The sequence below is a fragment of the Ciconia boyciana genome, chromosome 3 (assembly GCF_034638445.1).
Source record: "Ciconia boyciana chromosome 3, ASM3463844v1, whole genome shotgun sequence".
In the NCBI taxonomy this organism is placed as follows: Eukaryota; Metazoa; Chordata; class Aves; order Ciconiiformes; family Ciconiidae; genus Ciconia; species Ciconia boyciana.
This window is the reverse complement of record NC_132936.1, coordinates 64,616,612-64,634,903: the sequence shown is the minus strand read 5'-3', so window position 1 is coordinate 64,634,903 and position 18,292 is coordinate 64,616,612. Positions and strand designations below refer to the sequence as shown.

The following is an 18,292-nucleotide window of genomic DNA, read 5'->3' as shown; positions in this document are numbered from 1 at the left end:
AAACGTCTTGTTTGATGGTGCACCTACAGCCTTTGGTTTCATGATGTAAGAACACACTGAAAACAAGATTCAGCTAGAAGGAGGAAATCTTAAGTGTTTTCTCCTGGTCTTACCTTTTTAAAATTGATGTTGAATGTCTACAGAATACTTAAACTGTCCCATCTACATAGAAATAATTTATAAATCTCATTTCTTTTTAATTGTCTTAAGCTGAATCAGATATAAGGAAAAGTGTTAAAACTTTGGCATTTCTGAAATTTCTATTGAAGAATTATGATCCTGCAGTTAAATTTTTTTAAAAAGCTACTTAATATTTTGTAATTGAGGAATAATGGAAAACTGATCTAATGGCATAAAACACCACCCCTTAATCTGAAATCTTGGAATAGTTAAGGAGGGGAAGAGCAGGTACTTGATCAATATTAGTCTCTAATTTGGAGAAAAAAACAGAAGGAAAACAGCACCTTGTTAATTATTTTGCTTGGTTTTGATAAGTGTATGTGTTTTGCTTCATTATTTTACATTTAATCCAACTAAAACGAGTACTATAAAAGGTGTATGTTCACTCAGCAAATTTCATTTGAACAGATTGTGTGAAATGTTTAACTTCACCTAATTTACATGTGCAAAGGAGAACAATGCATTTTTAATGCCTTTTGTTTCCAACTTGTCCTTTCTTAACAGTTATTCTTTGTGATACGTTACAAACGATAAAAATCTGAACATGTTTAAGATTTTTCTCTTCAAAGTAATTAGTCATGTGGCTTTTAAATGTATGTATTAAACTGTTTAAGATTCACAGCTTTTTAAAATAAACTCGGTTAATGTATCATTTCACTTTTTACAAGGTTGTACATTTCCAGTAGCTGCTTAAGTTTTGGATATTAAGAGACTGGTTGGAATAGCAAAAGAGGTAGGATTTTCAAGTTACAGTACCTTTGAGCTATGCTGTTTTGTAAAACCCTGTAAAATATAATATCTTCTACTCTATCCTCCATCTTTTAATACAGCTCTTCTGTAATCAGGGGCTTATCAGCTGCTAGGTCTGGAAGTTCTTCTATAGTTTGGGCTCGTCAGCTATCGGAGGTACCTTTTGCATCATTCCATCAGTCTTGTTGTTTTTTTTCCTGTTAAAATTTTATTTACAATAGTTAGCTACTTATCTTAAGTAGAGGCATCCATCTGCACAGCTACAAATGCTTGCTCTGAAAAAAATTCCCATTGTCTTGGGGGAACACGGGCAGACAGTGTTCTGCTCGACTGCCTTAAAAAGTGAGAGTACCTGTTACGTGTAACATGCTAGTTCCTATTTCACTGCTTATTCTTGTTGCTTCGAAAGCTTTTTTCCATCCAGAGAAAAAGGCGTTGCTTATTCACTGAGCTGGAGGCCTTGCATAGAACACAGCCATTTCTGCAAAGCAGGCAAGCTTGTAGAATGTCAGTCTTGTGTTTTACTGGTTTAATCTTCATTGGAGCCTGCCTTCCAGCATCATTATTTCCATTCTGGTGAATATGTCAGCTTTTTCCTTGTCAGTTTCCTGAATTTATTAGAATTGCTCATGGTCAAGAAAGCACTAAACATTGTTTTGTGACAATTTGGAAAAATGTCTGTGTCTAATTCCTTTGGTCAAAATAATATCTTTTAATGATTTTTATTTGGGGATTTATAATAGCACAATAGTTTCCACCATATCACAAGGGTTTGTTTCTTTTTTGTCAGCAATGACTTTTTGTTTGTGTTCTTGTATCTAATTGTAGTTTTCAATATAGAGAGTTGCTGTACTCTTTGGCACGTTGTTTTTTATAAGAATATTTATGGTTCATGTAGAAAAAGTTCTGTAACTTTAGTTGTCCCTGTACCTTAGTATCTTTTTCTTCAGTAGCAATTTTCTGTCTTAATGGAAGCAGAGCAACGACCTGAAGCAGGTCTTGTTGAGTTCAAGTCTCCACTAAAGTTATGGACTGTAGAGTTTAACTAACTAACAATTTAAGTATTTGTACCAAAAATGCAAGATAGGTCTCCTTTGACTTACGTATATGAACAGATATTGAACATCCCACACAGAGGTGGTTGTCTTTCAACCAAGGCTCATGCCCAAACCTGATTAGTAGTAGTCTACAGTGAAGTAATTTTTAATTGGAAGATTGTAGCTTGTCAAAGTGCAAAAAAACTCCCCAAAAAACTGTCAAGAGTCTGAACTTTCATTGTGCTGTGGATGATACACTTATCTACAGTTTCTGTTGGGTATAGTAAGGACTTTGTACCTAGTTTTACCAGATCCCAGAGAAGTGCCATAACTACTGGCTTGGGAAGATGCCTCCATTTCTATTGAGTAGGGGGTGGTGGGCATGGTGAGGATGATCAAGAAGTCAATTTTGTCACGATGCAAAGTAAAAACCCTTGAATTACGAACTGTTCCACATAATGCGCTTCCACCTTTTCAGTCCCATTTCTGTTGGCAATCCCATACCACCATTCCTACCATCTTTACCTTTAATGAAATTCTAATGCATACTGTCATTTCGTTTCATCTTAATTATAGGTAAAGCTTTCAAAATTGGAGTCTTTGGCTGACTTTTTGTAAAATATTTAAGTAGAGTATGTCTGTCTTTTGCTTTTTTTAAGGAAAAACCCACAAACTTGAAAGGGGACATCTCTGAGGATTTGCTATTTAATTACCATAGCCTTGCAGGCAGAAATGCAAAAGTCAGTGTCAATCAGTGAGTCTGTCTCCCTTGTACTCATGAACAATTCCTGTTTTTTGTTTTTAAATGCATTTGTGTTTCAATTTACAGTAAGGGGGGGGGTGTGTATGCATAGTGTTTTCAATGATTGCTGTACTGCTGGACCTTGGTTGGTTTTTTTTTTCCCTTTTAAACTGTACTGAATCTGTTGAGCATTTTTGATACTTTGCAATCATGTCTTACATAAGTCCCTAAACTCCTTTTTTCAGTAGCTGATAAATTCTTGATATATGATTAGGTTATTCTTTTGGTCCTCTGAGGCCACAAATCTTCCAGTCTGAAATGTGACCTATGCTGACATTACAATTGGCACAGCCATCCCTGAAATCATGGAAGGGCATCAGTAAATGTATTTTTCTTATACAGGCCTAACGTTGCAGAGAAATAAAAAAGTGAATGTGTGGACAAGTAAACACTTGCAAATTTGACTGACTTTTAAGAAAAAAATGGATTAATTCTCCCACAGCTATGTCAGCTCTCTGGCCCAGTCAGGGTCTAGTGTGGTTGTCATGTCACCAGAAGAGTGGGAGAGTTGAGAATTCAGAGAACCCAAATTATATTAAATAAGGTTTTAGCTAATCTTACCTTGAAATTCTCGCCATACTAGGAGTTTGCAAAATACAACTTTCTGGAACTTATAAAAGCTGAAAATACTTGCAGCTTCAATATATTTAATTGTGCAGGACTAGTAAATACATTATTTCTTCTGCAACTTTAGAAGGCCACCTCATTAAGTTTCTGGAGAGGGTTTGCAGAATGGTTGTGGAAGAGTTGAACAGATGTAAGATGATTTTATATACTATCAATTTGCTGGTATGCTTTTCTTGTTCACTATTCTTCTTATATTTAAACTTCTGTTTCATGCTGAAGTAATTTTGGTGCATAAATAGAAGTTGTGGATCAGGAAAGCTTTCTTTTGTAACGTGCCTTGCACTCCTGTAATACAATCAACGGGATTGTACTTGCATAGATAATGTCAACGTGTAGAAGGCATGATGTTGTTTCTGAATTACCTGGATGATGTACAGGCAAATAGCACCATCCTCTGGCATTATAATATTAACTAAGAATTAAATCTGAAATTGCTGTCTGTTATTTTTGGAAATTCAATATAATTGTAATAGAATGTACATATTGTACTTTCAGTTTTACATACTCATTTTGGGCCAAGGTTTTAACAGAAATTCTGGTAATTTGCATGGACTCTGTGTATTCTGTTCAATTAAGTGACTGGCTGAAGGGGATATCTTTTTAGGGTTATCCTGTCCGTAGTGCTGACTCTGCTCTTTACATGACCATTTATGGTAGGAAGTTGCACTTCAGAAATATCAGACCGAGCTTTTTCTAAATCTCAGTGAAAGACAATTCACAGTCATTTAAGAAAAATTCGTTGAATTAGAAAACACCACCAACGATTTACGGTTGTGTATGTGTGGGAGAGTGAAGGTGCTGTTACAGAACAACTGCAAATGTCTAATAAATTATTTTTACAGCAGATCGTAGCTTCAGTTACAGATTGAGAAGGGGCATTGTTGGCATTGCTAGAGTGCAAAGAAGTACACCTCCCACAAATAAGATTTCTGTAGTTACGGGATGAGTTGAACTGAGTGACGATTATGTGAAGGACTGGATTTTAGTCCATTTAACTATAAGCAGTAGGCATGAGAAATACCACAGGGACATTCTTCAAAAACTTGACGGATGAGAAAGTCACTGTTTTGATTGTTGTGAATTCCTATTGGACCTTTACATGTTTACGCATCAGAAACATCAAAAGGAGGCAGCTGATGTTTGTGTAATCTCTAGAAGAAAACGGACACCCCCCCCCGCCCCCCCGCCCCGTCTGCCTTTCTGTACATCAGATCTCCGTTCTTTTACATGGGAGGTGTTGGCTTAGTGAAACTGGAAATCTTGAGAGTTTTACTCCAGTGACAGTGCCTTTCCTTTCCCTAATATATTAACTGTGAATGTAAATCAGACCAATTATCTGTGTTTGTGGAAAGACTATGCCAATGGTCTACATATAGAGCTGAACTATGCATTCCTTTGTTGAAGTATGTTGCTTAAACATAACTTCTTAGAGATAGATACTTATTGGAATGTCATATTAAGCATCCAGAAATTGAGACATACAAGTTTTAATTTGCTAAAACACTGGATGCTCACAGTTGTAATAGAGGTCAGTAGGAAGTTTTATATAAAAATATATGTTATACCATTCTCTGAGATAATAGGTTTCTCTGGGATATCAGATACTCTAAATTGAATTAACACCGTTCAATGCATTAAAGGATCACAGAGAAAAAATAGCTTTAATAGGTAACATTAATTTTGTGGTGTTTGAGTATTTGAATACATGTAATTTGAGTAAGTCCTGATGGCCAGAAAAGTTCCATGGGAAGGTGTTCATTTCAGGTAAGAACAGCAAGAGAACGCAGCAGTAGCTGACTGCTGTATTCTGTATCATTTGGCTTCAGCTGGGGAGGAAGTGTTGATGGCAAGAGAAATGGTGAGACTCCAGAAATTTTCGCTAAGTTCCAGGCAGGAAAGAAAATGTTTTATTGTCTTGTTATAACACATTTCACATCATCCACTTCAGCCTGATCCGATGTCAGTGTATGTGTCCTTCTCATCCTCTGATTTATTTAGTCATGTTCAAATTTTTTTTGTTTAATTCCTGTTTGTGCCCTAAACACAACATGTCCTCATGTCATTCCAAGTTTTTCATTGCAGTTCCATTTTTTCTACTTTATCATTCCAAACCCCTTATCTAGCCATTTCCAGTTTCGTACCTATTTTCCAGATTACTTTCCATGTTCACTTTTTTCCACCCATAGCTTGCATTCATTTTCAGTTCTGATCCTCTTCTGCTCCTTTGTTCATGATTAGCTCTGCATGTAACTTGTCACTGACTATGTGTTCTCTTGCTTTCTCCTCCTTACACGCAATTTTTCCCCAAGTTAGGTTGTTAACTAATATTGTCAAATTTTTCATGGTCACTGTAACTCTCATTTCATCTTCTGTGCTTTATTGATTTTCGTTCTTGTAGTCCTTGTCTGTCCTTGATAACCTACTTGTCCTGCTGCTTGCCAGTGTTCACTATACTGTTGGTTTCTTCTCTTGCCCCCCAGTTTTGTTTACTTTTTCTGATTATCCAAGGCAGATTCACACCTCCAGTTTACTGATGTGGTAGGAAACTATGCAGACCACAGGAGAGGTAGGGTTTGCTCTCAGATGACACAACCGAGTCCAGCCTGGTCAAAAATAGACACAGCAGCTACATATTGAATGTCGATGAAGTATTTTGGGGATTTAGTTGTTAAAAGTTAAGGCTTAAGAGCATGTACAAACTGTTTTCTAAGGCCAAATTGAGTGGATTTTCCAAAGGTGAAAAGGTCACTTAAAGGATTTAATTTATGTAAATAATATTTTCTTCAGGTGCAATTTTTGAAAATAAACTGTTCTGATCTTTTCTCTCCCAGTCACCCTGTTCTCCCTGTCTGGAAGGAAAAAAAAAAGAAAAAGAAAAAAAAGTCAGCCCCATGCAGGTACCTCACTTGAACAGATTAATTTTTGGACTAAAGAGCTCAACTTGCTGAAAGTTGCTAGCATTGAAAGGGAAGCCTGAGCAATGACAAGTGCCAGCTCACTGTAACAGACGAGGCTGCCAGCCCTTCTGACTGTGCCTACTGCACATCCAGTTGTTGCAGCTGCATGTAGTGAAACAAACTGTTTCTGGAACTTCAGTCTTGGGGTGGCAAGTTGTTGTGCTGTTTGTCTGTTGGAGACAGACAACTGGCCCTTGTTGGAGATACTCAGGAATATCACTCAATAGCCTGCTATATCCCTCCTCCCTCCTGCTGTGTCAAAGCTTAAAAACAAAACAAAAAATTCTTGTAGTCAGGTGCAAGTAGACATTTTTATTTGCAGCATTTTTCAGTGAAAATGCCTACTCCCAGTTTCATGAAAAAAAAATCATATTCACCATCTGAAACTTTGCAGAGAAGGTAATAGTTATAACAACAAGATGAAGTTACCTGGAAAACCCCTGACTGTGGTTTCTATTAGGAAATAACCTTTCTTTTAAAAAGAAAAAGTTCAGCGTTCTTGTTTGGAGAACTGTTTTCAGTAGTATCTTTAGAATGGCTGTGTCTCAGCACTGGGGGGTGACTTAGCAGGTTGCCTTTTCTATTATTTTGGACTGTTGCATTATTTTCTTAAGTGCTGTGGATGTTCCGTAGCATCCATTTGTATATTGCGGTTCATAGTAGTATAATGTAATGCGTTTTCCTAAAAACGAGTATTTTGAACTGGTATAATTTAAATACTAAAGTAACATGTTATTTTGAAATTTTTTCACGTGGCACTTTTAAGTGGCACTTTTATTAGAGCTGGTTGGTGTTTCTTGGCTATCAGAGGTGCTCCTTGAAGGGCTGCTGATGTTTCTAGGATCACAGAAGAGTGGGAGAGACTTTTCTAAATCAGTTAATTTTTCCTTTCCCAATTATCCTATATTGCTTTATCTATTTGCATAAGAAAGGATTTCTGTATGTTGAACTTACTTCTCACACGTGCAGCAGGCTTTGTCACTGATCTGTTACATTCAAAGAAATTTAAATGATGGGCTATAAGGATGAGTGCATGGCAAGTTATATGCAGGCAGAATGTCTTAAGGATTAGCGAACTGTGTAAATTTAGTAAATCTGGGAAGTCCAGTAGTCATGTTATGTACTGGTAGGATATGGTTGAGAGGCCTGGACTTCTGATAGTATTCCCAGCACTGTGATGTGTTGATAATACTAATACTCAGTACCACTGCCACTGAAGATCCAGTGTGCTCTGTGGCAAACTTAACTAAACCATACTGCAAGTTGCCATCATGTCCTACAGCATTTTGTAGAATTTAGGAGTGTCAAATAATTCAGTTGAATTATTAAAAAAAAAATAAATTCAGTAGTGTATCTCTTTAATTTGACAAATTTTTATATTTCCTTATGTTATTGGTTTTCCTACATGCTGTGAAATTTGAAGGGAGAAAAATACAATACTACTCTTTTTAAGGCAAACTAAAGTTTTTAATTAAAGACTAGAAGCTTGTGAGGTTTATGGCAGAAATAGAAGGATATAAACAGTTTGAAATTTGTCAGCTGGGATATGTTACAGTCAAAATTTTGAAATAGCTGATTACAGTGATGGATGGATGTATTAGCTATTAATATAAACCCACATACATGTGGGCAAACAGGTGATACGTGCTTCTGAGCATGAAATTGTATGTAATCAGGCTGGCATCTCTGCATCTGGTTGTCTCGTGTAGTCCATATTTGGAATATTTTCACAATTGTAGGGCCTTAAAATTAGTTTTAAATTGTAGCACAGCTTATAGGAAGGGAAGTACTCTCTTGATAGAGGCCTCAGTTATTAAATCTGCTTTTCAGACAGAACTGTGTCTTGTCTGTGCTTCTATTGTTACTAATACACTCAATAGTTGCACTGCCAGTAGTGTATGCAAAAAATACTTTTTTTTTTAATCAGTGAGTCATAAAACATACTTGGAACAAGCTCATGATATGGTGCACAAAACCAGTGCACTGTCTTTTTTTCTTTTATGCAATTGGTGGCTGTTGCTGTGTAATCGGTAGACAAAGGTGTAAGTGGCTTGCTTGTGGTTATATAGAAAGTGTGTAGCAAAGTAAGGGATGCAAACCGTATCTTCTAGATCAGAAGGCATGGTGTTACATGTATATTTTTCCATGGCAGTGCTGGTTTTGACAGTGCTAGGAGGACCTGCCTAAGTAAATTAATGCTGTCTATTAAGTGTCAATAGCATCTAGGCTCCTTAGCACCATTCAAAATTGAAATAGTATGCAGCCGCCTTCTTTAAGGGCTCATACCACTTTTGAAAATAGAAGAATCAGTATAAACCAAGTAAAAATTTCAAAAGCATGTAAATGACTTAAAGCTTTAAAGAAGAAGAAACTGCATGTCACCACAGTTAATTAGCACATAATTCCCTTGGTGGTGCATTCCTTTGCCAGTGCTGATACACTGCTAGTAGTTTTGTGTGTAGACATGGATTTATTTAAATGGGGTTGCAATCTGAAAAAGCATGGACTTAAGACATGCCTAACATGCTGACATTCTTCCTTTCTTATTTTTCAAGCTGAATTCAGGCATATTAAAAATTCTGGTTCATCTTATCAGAAGCAGACTTCTCTGTGCAATGGTGTAGTTTCAGTGCCATTATACAATTTGATGAGGGGAAGACAAATTAGGAGGAGAAGCTGCTGTGTATAGGAATCAAATGGTGGCATTTTGTTTCTGTTGTTGAAAAGGTATGGCCATCTGAATGAAGCCAGTGTGGATTTAAATACCCAGTGCTAGTATGCATTTCTCCAAATAGGCCAATATCCCTGCTTCACTTGGTATCAACATGTCTTTCTTGAGACGGTGGTTGTTTAACAGACTCCTGTTGTTTTTCTGCGCCTCTAAACTACCTGGGAACAGAGTAGACTGACAACTCTTCCAAGTACTGAAACATAAGTTCCATACCTCCAACAGAATTGGAGAAAAGACCAGTTTTTATCTTCCTGTTACTTTCAGTGTAAGTATATAAACGAACAAAAACTGAAAAAAGAATTTCTTGAGCCTGTTATGTATGATAAAAAAGCCAAAATACTCTTTTGATTTGTTTGTTTAAATCTTTTACAGGTGCTCCTTACAACCATTTTTACAAAGGAAATCCAAAATATAGGGAGTTGCTTACAGTAAAGGAAAATGGTTGACTATATCCATACAGTTTTGCTGTTCCAGCTTGAACACCCAGAGAGACTGTTTTAATTTTTAAAGACTTTCCCTATGTTTTATTTGCTTCCTGCATATATATGTGTCTGTGTCCTGTCTATCAGTCTGCAAATACTTTATTGTGCCATGATATTTTGGGGTTGTACTTTTTAATAATTTTGAAGTTACAGCAGGTGTCATTAGTAATACTTTTTGACTAAATCAAAAGGTTTTTATGTCAGAAGACCACCTGGCAGTCATAGGAAAGGTAAAAGCAAAGAAGAATAATAAAGGGAAGAGAGCTTTGATTGTCAAGTTGTCACACACTGCCATAGTTGTACTGGAGTAACGTCAGTGCAGGTCTGTTCCCTTTGGTATTAGGCTCATCCTAATTTAATACTGAGACAAGGTGCATCAGTGTATGGGGTTTTTTTGTAATAGTGTTTGACTTGTAGCTACAGTACGCTTTAGTCTAGGTACGCTGATGTCACAGAATCACAGAATCATATAGGTTGGAAAAGACCTTTAAGGTCATCAAGTCCAACTGTAAACCTAACACTACCTAGACCACCGCTACACCATGTCCCTAAGCACCTCATCCAAACGTCTTTTAAATATCTCCAGGGATGGCGACTCAACCACTTCCCTGGGCAGCCTGTGCCAATGCTTGATAACCCTTTCAGTGAAGTAGAATTTCCTAATATCCAATCTAAACCTCCCCTGGCACAACTTGAGGCCATTTCCTCTCATCCTATCGCTTGTTACCTGGGAGAAGAGACCGACCCCCACCTCGCTACAACCTCCTTTCAGGCAGTTGTAGAGAGCGATAAGGTCTCCCCTCAGCCTCCTTTTCTCCAGGCTAAACAACCCCAGTTCCCTCAGCCGCTCCTCATCAGACTTGTGCTCCAGACCCTTCACCAGCTTCGTTGCCCTTCTCTGGACACGCTCCAGCACCTCAATGTCTCTCTTGTAGCGAGGGGCCCCCAATGTCAGTGCAGTCTAAATGCCAAATATCTGTCTGAAGACTATTTTGCTTAAAATAGGCTAGAAGTTTTGGTTTTTAAACATTCTGAATTGTGAGAGCTATCATGCTGACAAGTCTTTACATTTTTATAATTTATGAATGTATACTTTCTGTTTTCATGGAAGGAAAATTTCTTTTATTTTTCTAGTGTTCAGTTAGTGAACTGCCAGAATTTTAGGGAGTGTCCTCTTCACTAAAATCTCTTGCTCTGCAATTTGACACCATTGGCCAATCGGTGCATTACTTGCATGTGATCCACTCCTATTTTTGCTTTTTGCAATGCTAGAGTAAGTGAAATGTAGCAAGGAGGTATTTGGGCTTCTTTAGGAGTTTATGAAAGATGTATCTGTCTTTGTTTTTATTTTATGTGTACTCTTGATTTAGGAAACTTATTGTCATTGAATTGCTTTGGTATGTGTTTAAGAATGTCCAAATAGCAGTAGGCATGAAGAACTTTGAAGCCTTTCTTGGCAAAAACTTATATATCCTTTATATCCTTTCCCTTCAGAGGTTAATTTTCACAGCTGCTCTTGTCCTGATCAGGATTGGGATTACTGCTCCTATACTTTTTCCACACTTGTAGTTCCACGCTTCAGTTGCCATGGGATACTCTGCTTGCTGATTAAGAGGTGTTTTAAGAATTGTATCGGCATTGTGCATTGACTTCCTTTTAGTTCCAAGGTGCAGTTTAAGGATTTGCATGCTATCTTAAGTGCTGAATAGCTTTTGCTTTGCCTGCTAAAGCAGATAATAATTTATCATGCAGTTTTCTCTGGTGCCCTATAGATTAGATAGAGTACACTCCTTTCCACAGCCTTGTGTCCTTTGTAATGAAGCCCATAATAATTAATCTTTTTAATGGTGCCTGCAGTGCACAAAAGACAGACTTGGTCCTTATCTCAAATGTGCTGCTTGATTTTATTGTACTTGGTTATAAAACCATTGAAGTCAGAAAATTATATTTGACACTTCTGTCAGTAGTGTTACTAATAATTCTTGTGTTGTCTTTGCATCTGTTTGAATGCCACCGTTCCAGGGTTATCTTCTATGGTTTGGTTTGTCTTTATATGATTCTGGTCTGCTTCCATGCTGAAGTATTAGTGCTTTATAAAAATAAGTAAAGAAAAAAAACCCACTCAAACTGTCAGTGCTGTTGATGGACAATTACATTACTTTCTCTTGCTCTTTCTAATTTTATTTTAGTATCTTCTTTCAACTTTTAGTGTTCTCTGGTCTCTAGTTTTAAATTTCTGTGTTTTCTGTGTCAAATACTGGATTTGTTGAATGTATTTTGTCATCTTGTACATTTAGCTTTGGATCAGTGTCAAACACCTCAACAGTATTTGTACAGAGTGAAGCTTAATTTCTAAACTGATTAGAGAAGATGTATTTTGTAAAACCTTTGACTTTTGATTTTGGATCATATGTAGCAAATATTGCTAATAGATTGCAAGTTATTTTCAAGTTATATGACATGAATTGTTATCTTGTTTTCTTTCAACTAATCTCATTTCAATTTCATTGTGTTTTTTGTAATTATTAGTTCCTAGCAGCCAGATTTCAAACATGATATTTTCTGAGAATTAACTGTAATTCAGCTTTCAAATGACATGTAAAGCATTCATGTTTAACTGGCAGTTGAAAGTGATGGCTGCTTGAAATTTGTTAGAATTGAAGTGGAAAAAAACATACCAAGGTGGCAACAAAAATAATGTAACTTTTACTGTAACTCAAGTGATTAACTACTTATTAAAAAAATGCTATAGGTGGTCTGTGTAGGAGCTTGAAGATGAAACAAAATCTTTGTGCTTAACTAGTAGTCCTTGTCCAGTGATCTGAGAATTTTATATTCTGAATCTTTACTATTTGTTTGTCAGTTACATAATTTGTGGTTATTGTAAAGCATGATTTGTGCTGTTGCCTTTATTTCTCTTACTGTTTTTCCTTATTTACGGTGTACTTGGTATGCAACTATTAATAATACATGTACAGACTACTTCTTCCAGAGATCTCCAGGTGGCATATAAATAAAATGAGTATCAGCAGATAAGACAAATGAGGGAGATGAAGACCAAGTCATCAGTTAAAGAAGAATATCTCAGTCTATGGTGTGATTGTTTAGAAAAAGTTGCACAACAGCTTTTTTGTTATGCTGTCTATTATAGACACGTCTGTGGTATTCTGTTTCCTTACCTGAACTCTTCAACAGACTTGACCATAACTTTATGTATAACCTGCAAACCAATACAGTTCTGTGGTTTTAAAGGTGTAGCCATCATACTTTAGAACATGATAAAGAGTTAACCTAATAGTTTAACTGGGTTAACCTAATAGTTTAGGTTAACCCACTTTATTTAACCTAAACTGTAGGACCAAATGACTCCAACAGTTCATCTTACAGTAGTGATCTAAAATACTTAAAAGATTAACTTGTTATTCAAAATAAGTATTCACTCGACTCTGACTATCCGAATTGGTCTGTTACTGGAAGAGTAGTGGCATTTTTCTAGTTTTCAGGTACATCTGTAGGTGAAGATTGTTTCAAACTTGCAGCTTAATTCTGAATTCAGGGCATTGTTTTGCTTTCCTGTACACAAGGTACAGCCACTGTCACTTCTGCTGTAAAGCTGGAAGTCTTTTTCCTTGAAAGGAGAAGGGATCCTAACATATTGAAGAGGGAGTTGTGGAAAGAAAAGAGCTAGTTTACTTCTTTTATTTAAACTCCTCCCCAGAGTAAAATTTTTTTTTACTACAGCTTGACAAGAAACTAATAGCACTGTAGTTTCACAAAATTAAGAATGAACCTTACTGTAAATGTGTTTTCATTTAAGTTTTGGTAAAAATTGATACCTTTGAAGTACTTAAGTTACTCAACTCTGGTAATTATTTCTAAATAACCTTTAAATTAACTAGCTTTTGGGTATTGCTTGGCTTCTTCGGTATAATTCAGTACGAGACAACTGTTTCCAGGTTTCAGGGAAGGCCTGGTAGCCCACACATAGCTTGTGCTGCTGCTAGCAGTACCTGAGGCAGACATTTTTTTTATTTTTATTTTTTAACCTTACAATAGCCTTGAGGCTCAACAATGTTAAGGCAAAAGAAAAACTCCAAATAAGAATTAACCTAATCAGCTAGTGAGCAGCTGCAAAGCATTTCTTCATCCTCATATTGCATGAAATGCTTCTGGCATCCTGCAGAACTGCTGCGAGTAAAGCTCTTGAATGGTGTACGTGTCATGTGAATGCTTGGAGATACAGATAAGTTTTTCACAATAAATATAACTGTTTGTAGATTATTTTGAATAAATATGTAATATATGCAAGTAAGACACTGAAGTCTGAGAATTCATCATCACAGAGTGGTATCTTTGGGTTGAAGAGAAGTAATGTAACTTGTTAAACTTTATATTTAACACCTGTTAGTGACAACCTTAAGTTCAAACGTACTTTTTTCTATTACTAGGAAAAACAAGGGATTCCCAGTCAGCCAGAATGGAATCTGAAATTGTGCCAAAAGTTACCAAAATGACAGTGTCTGGAAAGAAACAATCTATGGGATTTGAAGTTCCATGGTAAGCCAAGCTCTTGTACATCAAGGTACATCAGCAGCTCTTCTTTCAGACTGATGCACCTGTAGCAAGTTTTCTTCTTCTTTTTTTTCTATTTTTTACAGCAGTTTTAGTGTCACTCTCCAGAACTAACCATCTCAGCTTCTTGTTTGACTCAGAATTACTTTCAGAAGATGGTACCTCACGTTTTGAGTTTAACAAATCCTTTCACTATGAATAGTGCAGAGAGGTATCAGCTAGTCAGATTATTTAAACATCCGCTTCATAGAATACTGAACTTTCTTGGGGTTCGTTTATTTTAAATTTAGTTCTCTAAGTGGAATTATGAAATCAATAAATCTTAACTGTAATTGCTTGTTCTTCAAAGGCAGTAATACATTTAAGAATAATTTATGGGGAAAACACTCACTTATGGCTAAACTCTGCCTTCCTCTGCAGCTTTTATTAACTTTAACAGGTGTCCAGGGTACAACTGTTATAGAGAACAAATTGGTCCTCCTTATGCTTTAGCTAAATTAGAGTGGTTGAGCAGTAGTTCTAATTTTATCCTGACTTGGAACTGTTGGGGGGATGTCTCGTGAGAGCATGAAAACAGACATCTGGGTCAGAGTCTACCTACAACAGTAGCCAGCAGTGAATACTTAAAGTAGTATATAAGGACAGGGCATGCGTATTGGCAATACAGTCTGCAAAATATCATTACATGTAGCATTCTGTGGCTCCCCACCATTTTTTTTTTTAATTAGGCTGTTTCTGTTAAGAATGGTTAATGGATTTTTCTTACTTGGGTGTGCTTATTCTGTTTTTGAACCCAATCTTGTAATAGCCACCTAATCTGTGGCAAGAAATTCCATAGTTCATCCTCAGGAAAAAGATTCGCAAGCATAAGCAGTGCCAACATCCCCACCTCATCCCGCAGTGTTTGTAGTTCTGATCTGGAAAGCATTTTTGGGAGTAAGAGGGCAGCATGGTCTTTATTTTACAGTATCTTGTGCATGTTTGATAACTGAGTGGAAAGCAAGCAGTTGCATCTACTTAGTCTCTTAAGCACATTTAATACAAGGTGTGAAGCTGATGTCATTATTCCCTTTATACTGCTAAATGCCATTGTGAAGACACATCACTTTCATTCAGCTACTTAGATGCAATAAGCTCCAAATGAAAAGTTTCTGGGCCTTTCAAAAATCCTATTTCTGTGCTGTTTGAGATTTGCAATAAATGAAAGGGAACATAATTCCCCCCTCCCTTGCCTCTGCTAATCAGTGACTCTGGGTGTGACAACTGGACTTGATCACAAAATTCCTATCAATGTCATGGCACCTTCATCTCTGGTGTTTCTATTACACTTCTTATAAGTTAGAGTTTTTCATGGGGACTTCTGTGTATTAAATTAATTTGGATAGAGGTTTATAAAAAGAAAGGAAACTTAAGTGAGTGAAAAAGATCCGCCAGCTAGTCCTGGGTAGTAGTGATTGAATTTTTTAGCTGTAATAATGACTATTTAAAATGTTTGCTTATAAAAAAGAGCAAATACAGAATTTTGTATCTCTGATATTTATTTAGCAACTGCCACACCTCGTGTATGTGTGCCTGCTCCATAGGGAAGGAAGAGATAAGAAGAATGCTTCCTCATCTGTAGACTGGAGTAATTCCTGGATAGGCTAGTGATGACTCAGTCTCTGAGGAAAGGTGGTTGGCTCCAATATGGTTCTCAGGCACTCTGCTTCTCTTCAGGGATCCTGAAATAGTCTGTATCATGCTTGCTTCCAGTTTAGTGACATATTATTTTTTTGTGACAGAAAAAAATTAAGCTTTCAGGACCTGCTGGTAATCCCTTTAAATAAATCCTCAGTATTGTGAAGATGTTTTTTAATTCACCTCACTTATTTAGTGGTACTGCTGAAATACTTATTGAGAACAAGCCTCTTTTGCAGAAGAAGTTGGATGCACATTGGGCATTTAGCTTTGAGTGGGAGGAATGGGTAAGAAGTGGAGGGATTTGTAAAAGAGCATGAGATTTGAAGCCCAGCCAATCCACAAATATGGAAGAAAGCGCAATTTAAATTGTAAAGTTATCTGCATGTCTAAAGACCTCTGCTTCAAGGAGTCTGTGATGGCCTCCTTTCTTCTTTTGTCCTACAGGCCACTGTGGAGGCACTGCCAAGGCACTAGGACCTTGACATGATGAATGGGGGAGGAAGCCTTGACCATATTTGCATCATATTTTTCCTTCTCTGCTGTAGGACAGTGGCATTTGCTCTCCTGATTCTTTTCCTAACAGTTGGATCTTGACTAGCTCCTTTCCACAGTCTCTGCATAAAGTCTGTGTAAATATATTGTGGTTAGCTGAAGCACTAGCATTGTCTTGCAAGCTTGTAATGACTTTGTATGCGTCCGTTTCTAAACTTGAAAAACAAAGCAAACATGAACCCCTGCCTCAACTCCATGGGTATCAGAATTGGATTTTTTCTTCTGCAGTTATCTTCTGGATTATTGAGAGCATGAGGATGAGCTGTCATGAAATAGAATGAACCTGTGTTTATTAACACCTAAGAAAGGCTTATTCTTTTGACTCTTTTCAGACCCTTTTTATGTTATTGTTGCATTTATCAATGTACTGCAGAGGGTTTATAATAATACAGATTTCTAAGTACGTAGCTTATGTCACTGACCAAAAGCACAATGTTATAAATTATTTATAGCAGTTTGGATTCTAAAACACCTGTAACTGTGCCCCTTACCCTCACCCCCAAATATTTGTATGGTGTTGATGCAGACATCATTAGAAGGTGATTGTATAGTATGTATGAACTAGTTTTTGTTGTCACCTTCTATGGGATCTTAAAGGTAATTCATGTTTTTAAAACCAGTGGCCTAGCATTAGCAAAAATAACCATTCTTTGACTAGCTATTCAGTCTTTATGATTCAATCTTGTTATGAGGTATGACTCATAAATAAATGGATTATTAGAAGTCATGGATTGCTTTAAGCATTGATTGCCTTTGTTGCTGTGTATTCTTAGTGGGATTATCTATGGAAAATGGAGTTTGCTCACTTCTGACAAACTGTTTTTCTGATGCTCTAGCAAAACTATTTACCAGGCTTTTTGTTCCTGTTAAGTCATGAAGGAAGCCAGAAGAAGTTGTGAGCAAAAAAGGGTGATTATTTTAACCAGCCTGACCAATATTGTGTAATTAATAATTTTGAAAGGGGAAATAAATGTAGACATTCCTGTAATGACTGTAAGTACTCCGAAAGAGTCGGTTGTATAAAAATAATTCACGAAGCGTCCCGACTAGAAGATTGAAAATAATGTTTAAAAGCTAAATTATGCAGAGTTAATCTTCAGCAGATAAGCTTTCAGGTTCTTCTTTGAACGCATGGTAGTGTGAACCTTTCAACAGTTGTGTGAGATTGAGTGATTTCTAACATGTCTTATAACAATGTATGTTGTATCTCTTACTTTTCCCCAGAAAACAGTGATGTAACCATAACATTTTACTCTGTTTACTCTCACAGTCCTTGTTGGCAAGAAAACATAGGAAGTTTCTGACCTGGCAGTTTTAATTTTGACTAAATGTTGGTCCTTGCCAGGCTTTTGTATGTCTGCTGATTTCCTAACAAAAAGCTCTGGTAAGCTCTTTTGCCATTTGTGCCTGAATTGCTGGCGGTCAAGCTTTCTTGACTATATGGCTTCAGTGCACGTACAAGGTGCTTAATGGTTTTGTCCTTTCAAAGAAGTCAAGAGTTGCTTAATCAATGGCTCCATGTTAGCAGCTAGCAGTGATGTGGCAGACAGGCACAGACGTTGGCAAACTGAGACCGCTCTTGATAGTTCCATCAAGTTGTCGTACAAAGATGCAAGCAATTGGTTAGGAAGTGCTCTTCCTCCAAATATAAATTTTTCTTGATATGGTGGTTCAATGTAACTCAGACCAAGTTGGAACTTTTGCTACTGAAGATGCTTGCTAATGCAGTTGACTTGTTTATATCATCAACTGCATGCACTAGCAATATAGTAGGTACTAGTATGCTATCCTATATGCTCTGTCTTCTGACAAATTTTCAATTCGGTAATTTTGAAAAATCTCAGTGGAAAAGGCTTACTGAAAAGCATTTTCAATGTCATAATTTTTTCATTGACTATTAGAGATGAAGCTCCTTAGCATTT

The 18,292-nt window shown here is 36.7% G+C and overlaps 1 protein-coding gene across 1 annotated transcript in view; it reads left to right on the top strand.

Moving 5' to 3' along the window:
• HBS1L (HBS1 like translational GTPase) overlaps positions 1 to 18,292 on the top strand; it is a 62,844-nt gene that overhangs the window by 22,063 nt on the left and 22,489 nt on the right. Inside the window, exon 5 of the mRNA XM_072855901.1 lies at positions 14,015 to 14,123. Coding sequence (XP_072712002.1) covers positions 14,015 to 14,123 — 109 coding nt within the window. The remainder of the gene's footprint in view (positions 1 to 14,014; positions 14,124 to 18,292) is intronic.